The sequence below is a fragment of the Excalfactoria chinensis genome, chromosome 12, assembly GCF_039878825.1.
Source record: "Excalfactoria chinensis isolate bCotChi1 chromosome 12, bCotChi1.hap2, whole genome shotgun sequence".
NCBI classification, from domain to species: domain Eukaryota; kingdom Metazoa; phylum Chordata; class Aves; order Galliformes; family Phasianidae; genus Excalfactoria; species Excalfactoria chinensis.
The window spans coordinates 17522648-17540025 of record NC_092836.1 but is presented as its reverse complement, the minus strand read 5'-3'; the positions used below and the strand labels follow the sequence as shown (position 1 = coordinate 17540025).

The window sequence follows — 17378 nt, the reverse complement described above, 5'->3', positions numbered from 1 at the left end:
TCAATTTATGAGTTAGAAGGGGATTTCAATGTTGAAAATAGTTCATCTCTGCAACAGAACACAGTTAACGCCACAAACCCCTTCATTTTTCTTTAAAAATAAATTAGTGTATTAGTGTTCACCATCTTGAATGGGGGTCATTACCCACACTCGAGACTCATGTATCTTAACAATATCCCAGATCATTTACTCATCCAATAAAATAACAACTTTACTAAATTGAGGAGGAGAAAATGTAATTATCTGCTGGCATTTAGACCATGAAAAGACTCACATTATTTGGACTTCTTCCCAAAACATCCTTTAATGGATGTGTGACCATTCAAATTCCATCCTCTCCTACAACTGAGTTTTATATATGTGCAGGATCTGACTGTAGTGGAGCCAGTTTATATTGTGGCAATATAAACCTTCTGGATTTGTGACCAAACCAGTGTAGATAACAAACAGATGTTTCAGTTCATGCTGAACAGTGTTGCTGCATTCTCAAAGATGTTTCAACCCCCAACTCCACACTTAAACAGTGAGCAGGCTGGGAACAGGCAAAAAAGCTGTGTTGGGGGAAATGCAGGACAGCTAGCTGATCCCAACTGACTAAGGGGGTACAGAATGGATCAAGTTGAACGAAGAGACCTTAAGGGTCTTGTGCTGAGGCCCTGCTTTCCAGCAAGTAGCTAAACATGCCAGCTGATGTGGAGTAGAGAATACTTCTTTCGTTTTGCTCGCATGCATAGCTTTGCATCAGTAATTATACTGTCTTTATATTAACAAAAGAGTATTTCTTGCTATTGCCCTTTTCTTTTTCTCCTCACACTAAGGGGAGCGTGCAAGTGGCTGGATAGGGGCCTAGCTGCCGGGTGGGTGAAGCCACCACAACACAGAGTGCTCAGGAGATCTCCTCGTTCCCATAACATTTTTACCTAAAATAGTATATCTCATCATCGACAACTTTTGCAGAGAGTGAAAATCTCTTGAGCCCCTTGAATTTCTTCATCTGTTTGTCGCTTTCGTTGTAGCGGCTCTCACAAAGAAAAACATCATTTTCAGAAATTTCAGTTGGTCTGCAGCAGAGGAAGTCCTTGAATGACAGAACAGCACACTTCCCTGCAGAAACGAAAAGAGCTGGGTGAGAAGGCAGCTCCTTTACAAAGCGGGGTGGAAGCTCAAATTTTCACTAGTCATGTAAATAGCAGCCCGGTATTTGAGCCAGCTATAGGAGAATACATCAGTTGACATCTCTGTTGAATAACATCACTCATGAGAAACCTGAATGCAACTTTTGGATTTTTAAAGAACAACAACAAAGAAATTAAAACCTTAACAAAAAAGCCATCACTGGTCTGTTAGCAGCATTTAGCACAGCATCTAAATTACAGAATGTAGTACGGAACAGTCATCTTATTCAAGAAACTAAATATCGACCTCCTTCTGAGCTGACTTTCCAGGTGTATATACTGGAGTAACTGCATTAACAAGAAGGAATAATGGGAGTTTTCTGCTCTTTGACTTTAGATTTCTGTTTGCTTTTTTTCTTTGAAACGTACAGAGTGTCCGGTGGATTTAAAGTTGTAGGAATTACCCAAAATACAAGACATAGGACAGGTCTCCTCCAGGTTACTCAGAAACACTTCCTTCTTGTAGAACATTTTAGTTGGTTCATGTTCAGTTTCTTCAGGATGGATGAAGATTGGACCAAAGAAATACGCAGCTCCATCCCGCACCCACATCTTTTCGATCCTGGAAAGAAAAACAAATCACTGACATCACTGCAAGGTCATCCTTACTGAAGGAGTAAGCAAGATTCACCAGGCTGTTCAGGAAGACTGTGGGCACGAAACGAGTACAGAAGCGCAGCCTGTTCTGACTGCACAGCTGCCACCTTCTTTTAACAGGCTGATACAGTCCCCCCCAGCCTACAACATGCTTCTAACACGTGGTTTCATTCAGATTTTTTCCCCCACCCTCTTCTACATTTTACAACAACCCAGTCTGTTGCCCAAGGTTTTTTATAGACACAAACTGCAACAAAGAAGTGGTACCTACCTTCCTACCCGAGGTCGCACTAATCCATGCGATTTTATGAAGACGCAGTCCCCAACCTTAAGCCACATATCATTGTAACATAGCTGCTCAAAGTAATGGCAACCAGGTTCCCCATTAGACATTTCTACTGGAACATCTTCTTTGTCCTGCAGAAGAATGTGCATTTAGAAACTTGTGGGGCAAAGGAAAACCAAACAACTACAACGATGCCAGGTACAAGTAGAACAGCACTGGCTTCACCTTTACACCAACAATAATAGGCAACACTCCAACCAGACAATTAAAAGCAAAACTGAGGAGACTCAGGATTTAGAAAATGAAATATCCAAGCCACAGCTATCCTCTATGCATGTTGCAAGCCTTCCTATTTCATAATCAAAGCTGTAGTTTTGCCAGTAATTCCGAGACCCTTTTTTTGCACTATTAATACACAGTTACAAACTTTGAAGCCCTATCTGTCTGCTCGGATGGTTTGTTTTAAAGCACACTAAATCTTACAGAAAGCAAGAATTCAGCATTTGGTGAAGCTAAGAGAAATAAAAACGTAACGATCACCTCTCATAGCTACACAACTGCTCCATGCTTTTACTAAGAACAGAGCCACACAGTTTGCTCTATTTTAATTTCTCTTTGGTGCCTCATTTGACTTTTCAGTTTGTTATTTCAGAAAGCCAATGAAAACACAGGATATCCCCCAGTGTGTGTCAGGAAAAGACTTTAGAAGCTTTCATCCTCTTGGTAGAAAGAATTTCTTCTTTTATCGTGAAGCAAATAAATACAGTGACACAAAGCGTACACTAAGTGACAATGAGCGTGCTGGACATTCCATTTTGAGGCTCCGTTAGAGTACTCAGAATGTAAAATAGACTCGTTTCATTACTCCAAATTTATTTCATATCAACAATTATATTTAGTGCAATTTAACACAACTAAACTAATATTCTTCCTTACCTTATATCTTTAAATACAATAAAATAAACCATTTCACCTAGTAGGCTGGGCAGAAAAAAAGGAGTTTGAAAATAAACTACTCAGTTATTAACCACAAACAAGTCACGGAGTTCATTACATACTGCTTACTGCTGCCGAGCTGCTGATGACTTTATGAAAGACTACTTGGAAAAGCAGGTTAGCAGGATGCTGAGGAATCTAAGCTGTGCAGGCTTACATTTCATCATTCTTTATCTGTCAAACATATCAAACCTTTTCACCTTGCATACCTTTTCAAGATGAAGGATACTTTCTCCCACCTTACTGTCATCTAATGTATCAGAGTGCTTCTCTTCCTCTGCTTTGTCTGTGTTAGCAAATACGGAAGCAACACGGACCACAGGCAGGGGCACATCTCGGGGCACAAATCTGACAGAGCTCACAGGCATAGTCCACAGCTTAATCTTTTTAAAAGATTTTGTCTTGGCGGAATACCGTGACTCACACACATACACGTCCTCATCCCTAAAGTTTTCAGGACACAACTTAAAATATTCCTGCAGAATGAAGAGGATTACAATTTTAGGTGAAATATTTCGGTAACGTATCCACACCCCAACATCCACCACAGATACAGTGTGCTCCCTTTCGTGCGTTCCAACTTTTTCTATGCATTTATCAGAAGCCTTTTCAGACTGATACAACCTGTCTGCTGAGTTCTTCACTTACAGTTTCACAAGAACAACAGGGTATCAAACATGGGACAGATAGGAGAGACTATATCTTCTTACCAAGACTGCACTCGAGGGGAGTCTCATCCTTCAGCCCCAAACCTACATCCTTTAAGATACTGCCTGCACTTTCTCTACTAGATGCTCTGGGAAATTCATCAGCTACTTATCTAATTCATAAGTGATTCCACAAAGCAATCAGCACTGAAAATCTGTGTCCCTTGGATGAACTACAGAGACAACAAAGTAAATGAAAAGCACAAACAGTACATGGGAGCAAATCCTTGTTAAAATTGCTACTCAGTATTAGTAAAATGCCAATAGATGAGAATTCCTACACCTCTTCAAGAAAATAGCACAGAGCACATTAAGTCAAAAAACAAATTAGTCCAAAGAGTTTCTCACCTTAACAAACATGACCACACATTTACCCAAAATTTTGCTAACTGGAACTTTATTATAATAGTCACTTTTAAAAACCTCTTTCTCCAAGAACTTTCTTGTTGCAAGATGAAATGTTTCATTTGGTCGGTAAAACCAACAGCCATATAGCCATTTCTCTCCTTTAAAAAAAGAAACAAAAAGAGAGGGAGAAAGGAAAAGATCTAAAAAGGTGTATTCTCTAGTGCATGAAGAAGCAAAACAAACTGCAAATGGTTTCATTTATCAGATAGCCACATAACAACCAATGAAGCAAATTTAACCCATTTAAAACAAGATGATTCTTTAACTGCTTTGGGTAAAGAAAAATGTGTTTCTTAGAAGTCCTGCAAACTTTTTTTTTTTCCCCCAAGAAAATTAATTCCATCTTTATTTTGCTGAGTTCTACAGAATTCATCGTTCATGGGAAACACAGTCTGCAACTCATCTATAGATGTCTTCACTTCCAAGCCTTCAATCGGCTTCCAACATTTGCAGTTGTACGTGTTCAACTTTGGTTCAGAAATTTCTACTACCATCCCTCTGCACCTAAATTAGAAGCTCAATCCTCTTCAAAATGAGTCTTTTCTGACAATTTGGGGATGAGTAAGGAAGAAGATCAAAAATGCATGTGTTGATCCAAGAACTTTCTATTCACAATTATTCTGGGACAGAGCAACTCAGACACAAGAGGAAATACTCACCAGTCCGCACATTTCTGCAAATCCAATAGTTAACACAGAAAAGACTCAAATTTGAAGATGGAAATAGTAATAAGCTTCACTGTATTGTCTTTCTGTATGAAAAGCATCCTTACCAGCAGAATCTTCCCACAGCCTCTCAATACAGACTATGTGAGGTTGCAAGTTGGCTTCAGCAGGCTCCACGTAGACATAGTCTCCTACGTGGTACATGCTGTTCTTGAAGCTGCAATCCTGGCTGTAGGTCCGGTGCAAGCTTGACAGGCCAGCTGAGCCAGAAGAGTCTTCACTCTTTTCAGCTTCTGTTTTCAAGAACGGATGCAAAACAAACATTACTAATTCCTCATTTACATGTCAGCCATGATTTCTGATGTGAACACTTTCACCCTTTGCTTAGCTCTGAATAACTCACTCTTCTATGAAGAACAGCAAAACAGTGTCCTACAGAACAAGAGAGGGACTCTAAAATCACACTATCAACTTCTTAATCATTCAGGAATTATGAATTACAGGGAGTTACAGCCCTGCTCGTATCTGTGGAATGGAACAGGTGGAGAGCTGTGCTGACTCCCCACGTGACATGCTCCACCAGCCATTATATGTGCAGAAAATGTGAAATGCAAAAGATCTTCACAGTAGGCACCTTGCCCCATGCAAGCTTAATGCCTTCTTCCTTCTCACACTCACAGCAGACAAATAAGAAATGCAAGAGGCTTACTTTGATGTCATCTCGTTAGTAATGATAAAGTATGATCCAAGATAACACCTTCAGTGTATCAAGAAAAATGCTATTTGCCAAAAAGTAAATCACTCAAAGGTCCATTGGAACAGTCAATGCTAAGTTTATTATCGGCTACAATAAATAAAACCTACCCTATTATTTTCTTTGGTAATATCCTTGGAATATCACTACTGTTTCCTCAATGTTGTTCTATTAAAGAGTTCACATAGGGTTAGTATCTACACGTATCTCTGTTTCAAAGCCATGTGGCCCAGCTGATAAGGATCAAAATAAAATAAATCTCTTATCACCTTAAAATATAACTTTCAGGAGATGAAGCTGCAGCAACAGCAGAGCACACGTGACACGCATGGGTATATTTCTCAATACATTTAATACCAACAAAAAGAAAACAGCTACCTCTTTTCTCCTCCTCTCTTTTGAGTTTATCCTCCTCTATTTCTTTGGGTAGCTTTTCCTTCTTCTCTTTTTCTACATCATTGTGAAGGTGCTTGGTGGTATAACTGAGAGCAGGTGACAGAAGAATCTCTCCATTTTTACAGAGTTCATCTCGAATTTTAATGAAGAACTGCTGAAGTTCAACTGCATCCTCATAAATCTCTGAATCCGTCCTGTACAAATCAGGTACAACAGAACGTGGCAGAAACACTGTGTAGTCAAACAGGATCCTAAACGCATACACCCATGGACCACCATACTTTGTGATAAAACTCCTCTTTAAACAAACAACATTCTTTTATATCATATATATATATATATACACACACACATAAATACATATATATATATATACACACACATAGATACATATACACACACACAGACTTCCATAGACTGTTTGTAAAATTACCCTCATCACAGATTATCTCAGTATCTAACTTGGCTACTAGCTTAAAAGTGGAAGTGTAAGGCAAGGAGGCTAAGCCTTGCTGGTCTCTTACCTTTTACCTGAAAGTATTTACAAAATGGAAGTGTAGTGAATTAAGCTTAACCTGTGCGACTTTTCAAATCTGAGTAGCAGACTGCATTGCATCTGAGCTACAGAGGTCGTCATATGGAAAGAAAAGGTATCTTTAGAATGAAGGAGGTTATAAAGGGGTATATTTACATCTCCTGGAAAATGAAACAGTGATGGATTGTCTGTGACCAAAGTGAACAGTTTCCAATCAAACACCACTGAAAGACTGCGGGCTGTTTCTATCTGCAGAGCTATTGAGCTAAAGGTGGCCTTTGCCTTTTTTGGAACTTACTGCAGGTTTTCCAGTTACAAAACTTAAAAATCTCAGCAAAGCTGAAGAAAAAGGCAGATGGGAGCAATCAGCACTACCAGATTGCTCAGCAGCTACACAGATATACCTACCAATTTAGGGAAGCAGCTCAGGATCCACCTCTAGGTGGAACACTGACAAACTCAGAGATCATTTGCAATGTAAAGTACTGCTGACTTCTTTAAAAAAGCATGTTAAAGAAAAAAGAACACAAGATTATTCAACGTAATTCAGGTTGATACAGCAAAAACAAAACAAACAGTAACACCCAACTAAGCAAGCAAAGCAAAAGAACAAAACAGAAGAGACTGCTTCCATGAAAATAATGACAAATTTTAATCAAATTTTTATCGGGCAAACCGTCTAGTACCAATGGGATGGGTGATGCATGCTAAAGCCTCACTACACCAACAGATGTCTGTGCTTACTCATAACAAGTGGCACTACAGACACTGGCAAGTCGTGCTCCATCTGCTAGCACCATGTCAGTTTGTTTTACAGTTTATCTAAAAGTAGTATAGTTATATATACAAGATCCAAAATAGCAGAAAAATGAAAGCCAACTGCTTGAGGCTAAAATTACTTGCCACCGGCCCTCAACATTCTGTTCATTTTCAAGCAATAGTTCTGAAAACGTGAAGAGTAATAGTAATATTAACAAAGATGCCTTTCCTAATTCAAGATAAACACTGCTGGAAGTTATAAAGGGCTCACAGCTTTGGAACAAACACGGTGTTCATAAGTTGTGCCTTCAGCAGATTCCGATCCAAATCATAACCAAAGCCTACATTTTCCTCGTTTATAAAAGAAAACTTGCATTCCTTCGAAGACGCGAATGAACTAACATTTCTAAGCACTCATCCCAAGAAAAGCAAACACTAAAAACAGGAACTTCAGTCTCCCTAGCAAAACTCGTGGTAAGACAACAGACACCTGCAAGATGTGGCTTTGCTCACCTGTTCATTCTCCTTGCCCTCTCCAGTACCTCAAACATGTTCTCCTGGAACAAGTCCAATCGTCTATAGCGATTATTTTCAACATTTTTTCGGATGATGTCGAAAGTCAGAGGAGGTTTATTTGGGAAGTTGGGATCAACAGCAGGAATCTCAGCTAGGGAGTCACTGTAGCATCTGCCCTCATCATCCTGGTGGCTCATAACTGATACAAAAAGGTTGTGGATAAGTTCCTGAATTAGCAAAGTGACATTGGGCACATGAGAATCCTCATCTCCTTCTATCTCTCTTCGAGTCTCAAGCAAAACTTTATGCAGGACCAGGGCATCTTTATAAATCAAAGATTCTGGCTCATTGTAGGTGCAAGCGTTGTTGAACATCATCACAAAGTCTTCTACCATGGAATCAATATCCTGGTATTTATTGGCCATCATATGACTTCTGATCTTCTCCATGTCAACTGGCTTCTTAATGGTGATATAGTAGTCGGGCAGCTCAGACCGAGATGGCAGCCGCAAGAAGATGGCGCTCAGCCGCCTGCCTCGCTTGTCCGTGTAATTCTTAACAGCTTCATACACTTCATTCAGTTTCTGCTGCATTGGGGTCATATATTTCGATTTTTTGGGAGAAATGCCACTTTTTCTACCTACGTAGACAAAAGAAGAAGGAAATCACTACAAAAACAAGTATCAGTACTTCTTCGTCCATGCCTTTCTACTAGAGAAATGCCCAGTGAAGAAGCACTCTGCAGTACAAAGAAACCACTGAGCCTAATCCAAGTTGCAGCTCCTATTCTTATTTCTCATAATTGCACGGCTTTTTTTTTTAATGCTACTTTTAGTAATCACCAAATCATGCCCTCCTTTAAGGCCCAGCAGGCAACGGTTTCTTCAGACTTCAGCACAGAAAACAATTTTTTCCTCACCTAACCTTTATTAGTAAGTTGCTTTAAATTCAGTTTGGCCTTAGTAACTCTTTATGCGTTTCTCCTCCATATCCATTAAAAATCCAGGTTTTCCCTAGCACCAAAATTAAGCATTATAAATCAGAAATATGACCAGATCCTTCTAACACAGGTTTATGCCAAATCAGAATTTCTAAGGATAAAATAATGTGCCTCCTTGGGTTATCAGTCAGAGGAGCTCCTTGATTTATTCCAAGTCTCCACTACCACACTGCACAGTACCTGCCTGTGAATTCCCTACTAACTGCACTGTACAAAGAGGAGCACGTTTCTGTTCTCAGCAATGCCTCAAAAGGACTGCATGCAGTTACTCTCTTTAAATCTTTCTGTGCAATGTAAACTTTGCTTCCGTGCTTTCAATATTCTCCCATTAAATGTCACATTTCCTTCATCATACTGTGGAAATCCCAGGTATCTGACCAGCCAAACTCTGGTTGACTCCGTTTAAGAAGCATCTTACTTGTAAGCACACATTACAGAAGTGTTTCTGAGTACACAGTGTAGCATCTAACATTAGGACAAAATGCCACGTGCCACGTCATTCCAGCAGCTCTTAACTCTGCCTTCTTCATCCTGTTACTTTTCTTAGAAACTGCCATATGCAGTAGCTCAGTTACTAATATGCACATATAAAAAGCACTGCTGGCATCATAATTTTGAAAGTAAAACCATGCTTAGTCTGGCAGTGTAAAAACACAGACAACACCTTCCCCATTTCAAAAGGATGAGTCTGCCAGGCTGTATTCCTGGACTGGGCAAGCATTCAGTCAAAGCATGGCAATTTATAATGTTGCCTTACTTAGCTTTAGTTTAGGGGATGCAACATCATCATCTTCAGGCAGTGGTCCAAGTTCTTTCCTTTTTTCTTTGAGGATCTTTTCCAGCATATGGGCGTCATTGTATACCTATTGATCAGTATCAAAAACAAAACAAACACAAAAGCAAGTTCACTCTGTTTTCCTCACACAACGTGAAGAACTTTCCTGATGCACTAAGCAAAAGGTGATTAACTTTATGGCAGTAATTCCTACTGCCTCAGGGTGCTGAGATTTGGTCAAAGACAGACCTTAATGACGAGATTAGTCCTCTTGAAATGCTTAGATGTTATTTTGAAAAAGATGAAGGGCAAAAATCAACTATTTGGTTAAAAAAAGAAGGCAATATTTCTCAAATATACACATTCAGCATACATATAAATGTAAGCAGAAATGATAAACATAGATCAGTGAGATACAAAAGTTTGATAAATTAGCCAATTAAACTACTTTTCCATTCCAGGCTAGAAAACAAGGTTAAGATGTCTTGTCAACTTCCCCATCAAATCTTTGTGTTCAACAACAATCTCTCCAACTAATGCAGCACCATTACAGCAGAAATGCCTCGAAGGGCACTCCTGGGTCTTCAGATCCAAGTTCAGTACAGGAAACTGTTTCTCATATTCAGATATTGAGATATTTAGCTGACAGTTTTTTTGTAGTGAAGGAATAAACCAAACTAACAGGAAGTAAGTGCAATCCTCATGGTGAAATAATTAAGAGAGGATGCTTCTCTTCATATTTATACAATTACAAAGCAAAACAGAATTTAAAACTCAAGGGGAAAGAAAGTCACATTTATGTTTTATCTCAGTAAACAATTACCATAAATACTGGAACTAATGGCCAAAGCTAAAAAAATCCAACTACATATCTGCAAATAAACTTAAGCGTGACTGCAGAATCCAAACAGTACCTGGGAGCCTTCCTCATTATAATGCCTTGCATTTCGGAACATGAGCTTCATATCGTCGATCATGGCTTCTTCCCCTACATACTTATCATTACGGATGTTGTGTTCTATCATTTTCAAGTCCATAGGCTCTAAGATAATCTTATAGTAATCTGGATAGTCCTTTTTGGATGGCTTAACCATAAACAGGTCGCAGAGCCGTCTGCCTGTGCCTGATTCTCGAGCTTCCAGAACTGCATTGTACAAGATCTTCATTCGTTGCTTTCTCAGGTTCTTTTTACTGTTAGGTTATGGAGAAGAATAAAAATGAAAAGAATGAATGCTGATTTTCTCAAGCAGTTCAGAGAATGGAAGAAGAAAAACGTACGCAAAGAGACATCAGTGCATCCAGTGCCTACTTATTAAAGTTCTGTTGACAACAACTAGCCCAAATGGAAACTAATGTCAGCAAATACTTTATAACTAACTAGAACAATTAATGAGATAAAGTTTCTGAGCTATTCAATCACTACGCAAATGCTAGAATGCAGCCCAGTGTTCTCTAAGAATAAACAAAGAAAATAATAAATAAAGTAGCAATGTTAAGGTCTACAGGAAACTAAAGAAGCACTCACCTTTTCCTTTTCGAGCTTCCAGTATCGGATGTAGCAGAAGAAATCATACTGTCCCCATCCTCAATGTCATCCCTCCGAGCCAGCTCCTTCTTCTTTGCCTGAAGGAAGAACAAATGGCTGAAGTCACTGCTAGACAAGTTCAGAACAATATTAAACACCAGAACAGATCAGATGCACAAGATAAAAAACAGCTATGGGTTTTCTGCACATAAAGGCACGCACAGATGCACCATCAAAAAATTTCCAGTTATCTATTTAATGCAAGTTTGCAGACACAAAATAGTAGTACAATCCTTTGCAATGGTCATTAAAGTCCTTAAGTGAAGAATTTGAAATCAGAGCCATTTCAGATTACAGCACATAGCTGGAACATCTACTGAAATCTTTAGCATCCTCCAGCCCCTGTGTTTAACTCTAAACCCTTAAATAATAAAAGGGGAAGGGAGAAATAAAAACAGCACTATCTTCAATTTTCTCACAACTCAATCAGGTTAGAAGCTGCGATAAGGAATAAGAGTGACCAAGAGACCAAGGTAATGGTTATACTGGCAGAATTCACTTCGTGCTGCTCTTCATTCCTACACATCACCTCCTAAGCATCTGCTACCAACTACTTTTGGAAGCAATTCTCAGACTCCTATTTAGACATAATAGGACACCATGGAACACACGATCAACAAGGCAGTCACAGCCAATAAAATCATCACTGCAAGCACTCCTGCAAACATGAGTCGTGTTACAAATTGGTTTGGAAAAATATGACTTAGGGAAATAAATTCATATGAAAAGTTACATCCTTTTGATTAATCTACTGCAGGTACCTGCATAACCTGCTGCATTTTCAGTACTCTCTTATAGATGGCAGAATTAGGGACGTTGTAACGCTTGGCATTTTCAAACATTAAGTTCAGGTCAGCCTCCAATTGATCTAATGTTTCATACTCATGGTTCTTCAGTTTGGCTCTGCAAAAGAAGAGAATTACAAACGTGTTACTTCACACACATTGGCAAACCACGCTACATCAGCTTTGTTTCTGTGAGAAATCCATATCTAGACAGCTCTTGTTAGGGGGACACGTTATCTTCCCCAGGGCCCCTGGCTTATGATGTATATACTGATAAATACTCAGGGCACAAATACTAAGCTCACTCCATGCTCTCACCATCATCCGGTAACAAACTGCTCAGGTCATGCCACATTTCCATGCCAGCCAGCAGTCAGACCGGCTGGAGGAGAGCAAAATCTAGGGAGCAAAGCACACAAATATGCCCCACAGTCTGAAAGGAACACTGACAAGCCATCACAGGACTTCAGCAAACAAGGCTTGTCCATATTGCAAAAGATAAAAGGACAGTAACATAACACCCAGGAAAACACAGAACAGAAAGACTTAAAAGAAAACCTGCATCAGAAACTCATCAGTGGGACTGCAGCATGATGGAGCTGAGCTGCCTGCTGGTATTCAGCCTCCACAGTGACAGACAGGATGAAAATTTGCAAAGGATTTTAAATATTAAAGGGAAGAATTTTATTTTATTTTATTTTCCCAGTTGGCACATTCATAAATTAACCAAATTGCAACACAATGATGTATTGTTTTTCCAAAAGTAATAATGAAACCTTAACCTAAGTGTTACTTCCAGCTATTAGTTCTATTAAACGTTCAGTTTAAACCAGATAGCAGCCTCTGCTCCTTCGAGGTGAAGTTCCACCGATCAGACTGGCAGGAAACCAGCACCAACCAAAGCATGGGGGAAAGATGGTACACGTTGCATTACATATCGGCAACGTGACTACAACACAGGACTTTGGAAACAAAAGAAACCCTTCAATATTTTTCCATCAGATGTAGTTTGCATTCTGTTTTCTTACCTGATCTGCTGCAATGAAATAGGTGTTTTAATTTGCTGGTAATAATCAGGATACTTTTTCTTGGAGGGCAACTGGAAAAAGGGTTCAGATATTAGCTGGCCTTGATTATTTCGGCAACTTCTAACTGTATCATAAAGCTGATAGAGAGGATTAGAAGTGTCCATGAAGGAAGTGATACTCTCAGCTTCAGACTCTCCTTCATAACGAGCAGCAGCTGCACAGAGAGAAAGGAAAAATGGGAAACTCTCAGCAAACAAGTCAAGTGGATTTTGTCGTTTGACTTTTCAAATAGAGAAAGAACTAAACAAGAACAAAACAGTCCTTCAGCTGAGGGCGTCCAGCTGCTCTGGCAGTCAGGTTCACATCTTAGAAAAAGACATCACAAATGGCTGCACCTCATGTGCCTCAAACTGACGGGAAAACAGAAAACAAGAGCCACCACCATAACACATCGCTAGGTAGCGAGCTCTCTTAACGAGTGAGACTTAGCTCAGCCACTGGTAACACACCCTGCATACAGAAGCACTGACAAGTACGCATATACGAGAGGACACAGCAGGCCCACTCAGCCACATGCTACCTACAGGACAGCTACAGAACATCCTTATTTACCCATTCAAACACTGATGTCAAAATTAGCGCTAAATATATTCGTACACTGAGCTACAGTCCTGCTGCTATCCAACTGGAGTGGGCCACAAGAACATGCACTGACAAACCACATCTGAAGTTTGCAAAGGAGCTTAGCCAGCAAGGGAAAATGGCTCAACTAAACACAACGTTTTCTGCATAGGTGTGAAAAGAAGCGACTTCAAAACGTCTACAATCCTCTAAACTATAATATTCACAGCTGTTAAAAAAAAAAAAAAGTGAGCTTTAATTGACAAGACACCAAAGGTCTCCTTCAATATGCAGAAAATGAAGAAGGACACATTCTATCATTATCATTATACACTATTTTTGCTAATTATATAAAAGTATTTATGGATTTTATAGGGACCTTGCCAGCTAACTTGATGAAGCAAACCATAAGTTTCAGGATTAGAACAAACAAAAAGGATACTATGATGAAGTAACATTTACTGCCGACAAAACCAGGAAAAACATTACACACAGCTATTTATTCATTCATTTTCCCTCTTACAAATTCCAGTTTAGATGGAATCTTGCTGGATGACACACTGGATAATTCAGTTACACAAAAGACAGCTCTCTAATGCTCACACCAAGTTTCCAGCAGGCGTTTTCATTATTGCTCAGTAGTGGCTGGCAACGTTTCAGGTTTTCTACTCAATTTCAGTGAAGACAAACTGAAATGATGACAAAGCCAGAGGGCATTCTGGCTGCACAACAGCAGAATATTACCATCTCTTCTCTGCAGTCTGACATCGCACATCTACACAGATCTACCAGCCAAGACAGATGCAGGCTAAAACACAAGCAGACCTCAGCAGATGTACAAACACACCAGAGGTGCTTGTCACTGATTCAAAGGAGATACCTATAATTATGATGTGCCTCTATACCAATCAGCAATCTCAGGCAGTAACTAGATGTGAGCCCTTACTCAGTGCTGACACAGATTAGAAGCACAGTGAGGAAAGCACATGAATGTATCTGCTTTCATCAGTGTCATGCACTGAGACAACGATGAATGCTTGAAGCATAACAAGATGAATGCTAGTAAAATCAAAAGCTGCAACCAGTCTTAAAGGCATAAACCCTATGCTTTTACATATTTATAGTGAGGATAGTTCATAATGGAGCTGCAAATGCTGCTCATGTCTTAGTACGTTTGAGCTACAAGCTCCATCACACCATGACACAGTCTGAAACTGTGAGGATAAACTCCAAGTTGGAAACAGTTGCTCAGGCAACTGCTGCATTCAGGGACACTCACAAAGACTGAGCTTTCTGTACCAGCGAGAAAGTTCTCTATGCTCATTCATGTCCAACTATCATTTGTTTCAATGAGTGCTAGGGGAAAGGCTGATACCAGAGCAACCAATAACAAGACTGCTTGCTTTAAAGGAAAATCTTTTTCTCACTGAGAATGAAAACATAGGGATGTCCAAAGAGTATGTTGGGAAGACTGAGAAACAGTGACAGATATCTGCCAAAAGAGCTGCCCCTTTGATGAATGCAATGAAAACCTCAACAGCACTAAGGCAAAAAATCCTAAGCACATACAAGACCTTGTGCAAATGACACCCATGTCCGTGGCAAAGGTGGCATCTGAAAGTGGTTAAACCACTTCAAACACTTCAATCCTGAAGAAGCAGAAAGCTATATGCTCTTACAGCACTGAGGTGTGGAAGGTCTGCAGCTATCAAGCACACTGAGCCGCAGCAATGAATACCCTCCGCACCTCCCAAAGAAGGGAGCTGAAACCAAAGCACTGGATAACCAGGAATGCAGAAACAATTCTAACATGAAATAAAACACACCCTATGTAAAAAAATAAATAATAATAAATTAAAAAAAAAAATCAGACATTTGCTCTACGATAATGTAAGGAAATTACTAAGAATGCAACTATTGAGAAAGAATAACTTAAAGGACAGCCCATAGCAACGTATGGCCAACTCTGAAATATATGATACAATGCACATGTAACAGCAAATGCTTATAATACGATGCTATAACAACCAATACTGGAACATATGATATAATACATATGTTATAGCAGATGCTTATAATACAATGCTAAAGCACGCTTATGAAACTAAAGATGCTGTCTCAAGACGTGCCTTTTTATGTACTTTTGTTTGTACACATGCTCACACGCAAGATCACCATTACTGCTAAATTACACCAGGTACTTGTAAATTAAGTTCTATTATTTACTTTTCCTTACATCCCATAGAAACAGTCTTAACCTTAAAAAACAAAACCTGACAGGTACTTAAAAAGAGCCAATGGCACAAGAGAGAACAAACCAGCCAGAAGTTTCCCTAGAACTGCCATACTGTTAATCTCTTACTCCAAGCAACATGTAACACTGTTTTCAGTCTCCTTGTCTGTTCCACTTAGAAGGAACAAAACCATGTAACAGTTTCCCAAAGCTTTGATCAGTGTGGCCAGCTGGGCCTATCTCTTACCAGCTGCACATGAGCAACTGAGAACTAGGAGGAAATGGTGACTGGACTTAACAAAACTACATGCTGAACTTTGAAACACAGTAAATATAATTCTGCAATAAAGAGTGACATTTGAAGAGATCTTTAATTAATGAAAATAAACCAATAAATTGCATATCAGCTCCTACCAGCCAAAGCAGCATCCTCATCGCTTTCTGATCCGTACTGCAACGCCATGGTTATTGCTGACAAACGATCCCCCTGGGCTGATCTTTTGTTACTGCAAAAGGAGGGAAGGAAAACAAAAACCAACACATTTCCGAAATCAAAAAATAACAGAAGGTTGCACTATTAAACCACCACTGACAGCCATCCCCAGTGAACCAGTAAACCAGGTCCCCCGCAGCCTTTTCTTCTCCATTTGCACAGCCCCAGCTCTCAGCCCATCCTTGCAGGGAGGTGTTCCATCTCTTGGGTCATTTGTGGCCTTCCTCTGGACATGCTCCAGCAGGCGCACCTCAATCCAGTACTGGGGACTGCCCATGTGGATGCAGCACTGCAGGTGAGGTGTCACAGCACCGAGGGGCAGGATCAGCTCCCTGCCCTGCTGCTCTGGATGCAGCCCCAGACCCAGCTGGCTTTCTGGGCTGTGAGGGCACACTGCTGGCTCATGTCCAGCTGTCATCCAGCACCCCCAGGTCCTTTTTGGCAGGGCTGTGCTCCATCCTTATCTCTCTCCCAGCTTGTACTGATAGCAGGGGCTGCACAACCCAGGTTTTGTTGGTTTCTATCTTCCATCCCTTAAATATTTAGCCCTGCTTATTTCTTTCAGTTTCCAATAAAATTTTCCTAGATTTACAGTTTGCTTCCTTGTGATTTTTCACACACTTCATTTTGTAATGAATTCTAGCAGATCAACCTTCAGAACATTCCTAAGGAAACAGCTGTACACTGAGTATTTCATAACAAGAGTTTGAAACAGGAGATACAAAAATCAAACATGGAAGCGCACTTACAGCCAAGTACCTTCTAAAACTGTACTTCAGAAGAAGGACATATGTTTGAAATTTCAAAAGCATTTGAATCAATATTGGAAATTAAAGAGCAGTGCCAACTCAAAATAAAAGCGCACACGTTTCCATGTGACGACGACCCAGCTTTTCTTCCAAGTCCAAAATTTACTTACCGAAAATATTTGTTAGAAGAATTTCTCTCATCACCCACACTGCCTTTACCCTGTGAGGAAGGACCTGTCAGCTTGGAAGCAGTCAAATTTGATGGCGTCCTTAATGCAGGAGAGGCAAGCCAAGGAAAGGGGGAAAAAAGAGGCC

The 17378-nt window shown here is 39.9% G+C and overlaps 1 protein-coding gene across 11 annotated transcripts in view; it reads right to left on the bottom strand.

Annotated features, from left to right (window-relative positions):
• Positions 1-17378, bottom strand: part of PBRM1 (polybromo 1) — a 42790-nt gene that overhangs the window by 13571 nt on the left and 11841 nt on the right. For 9 of the 11 annotated variants that reach the window (XM_072346939.1, XM_072346940.1, XM_072346936.1 and 6 more), the window contains 15 exons: positions 17234-17332; positions 16236-16327; positions 12968-13181; positions 11916-12057; positions 11095-11192; positions 10484-10760; positions 9552-9657; positions 7792-8434; positions 5967-6178; positions 4942-5127; positions 4110-4267; positions 3264-3530; positions 2044-2189; positions 1580-1737; positions 921-1104 (listed from right to left, as the gene is read on the bottom strand). In XM_072346939.1, coding sequence (XP_072203040.1) covers positions 921-1104; positions 1580-1737; positions 2044-2189; positions 3264-3530; positions 4110-4267; positions 4942-5127; positions 5967-6178; positions 7792-8434; positions 9552-9657; positions 10484-10760; positions 11095-11192; positions 11916-12057; positions 12968-13181; positions 16236-16327; positions 17234-17332 — 2982 coding nt within the window. The remainder of the gene's footprint in view (positions 1-920; positions 1105-1579; positions 1738-2043; positions 2190-3263; positions 3531-4109; positions 4268-4941; positions 5128-5966; positions 6179-7791; positions 8435-9551; positions 9658-10483; positions 10761-11094; positions 11193-11915; positions 12058-12967; positions 13182-16235; positions 16328-17233; positions 17333-17378) is intronic. The other 2 variants (XM_072346941.1, XM_072346947.1) reach the window with 1 other exon arrangement.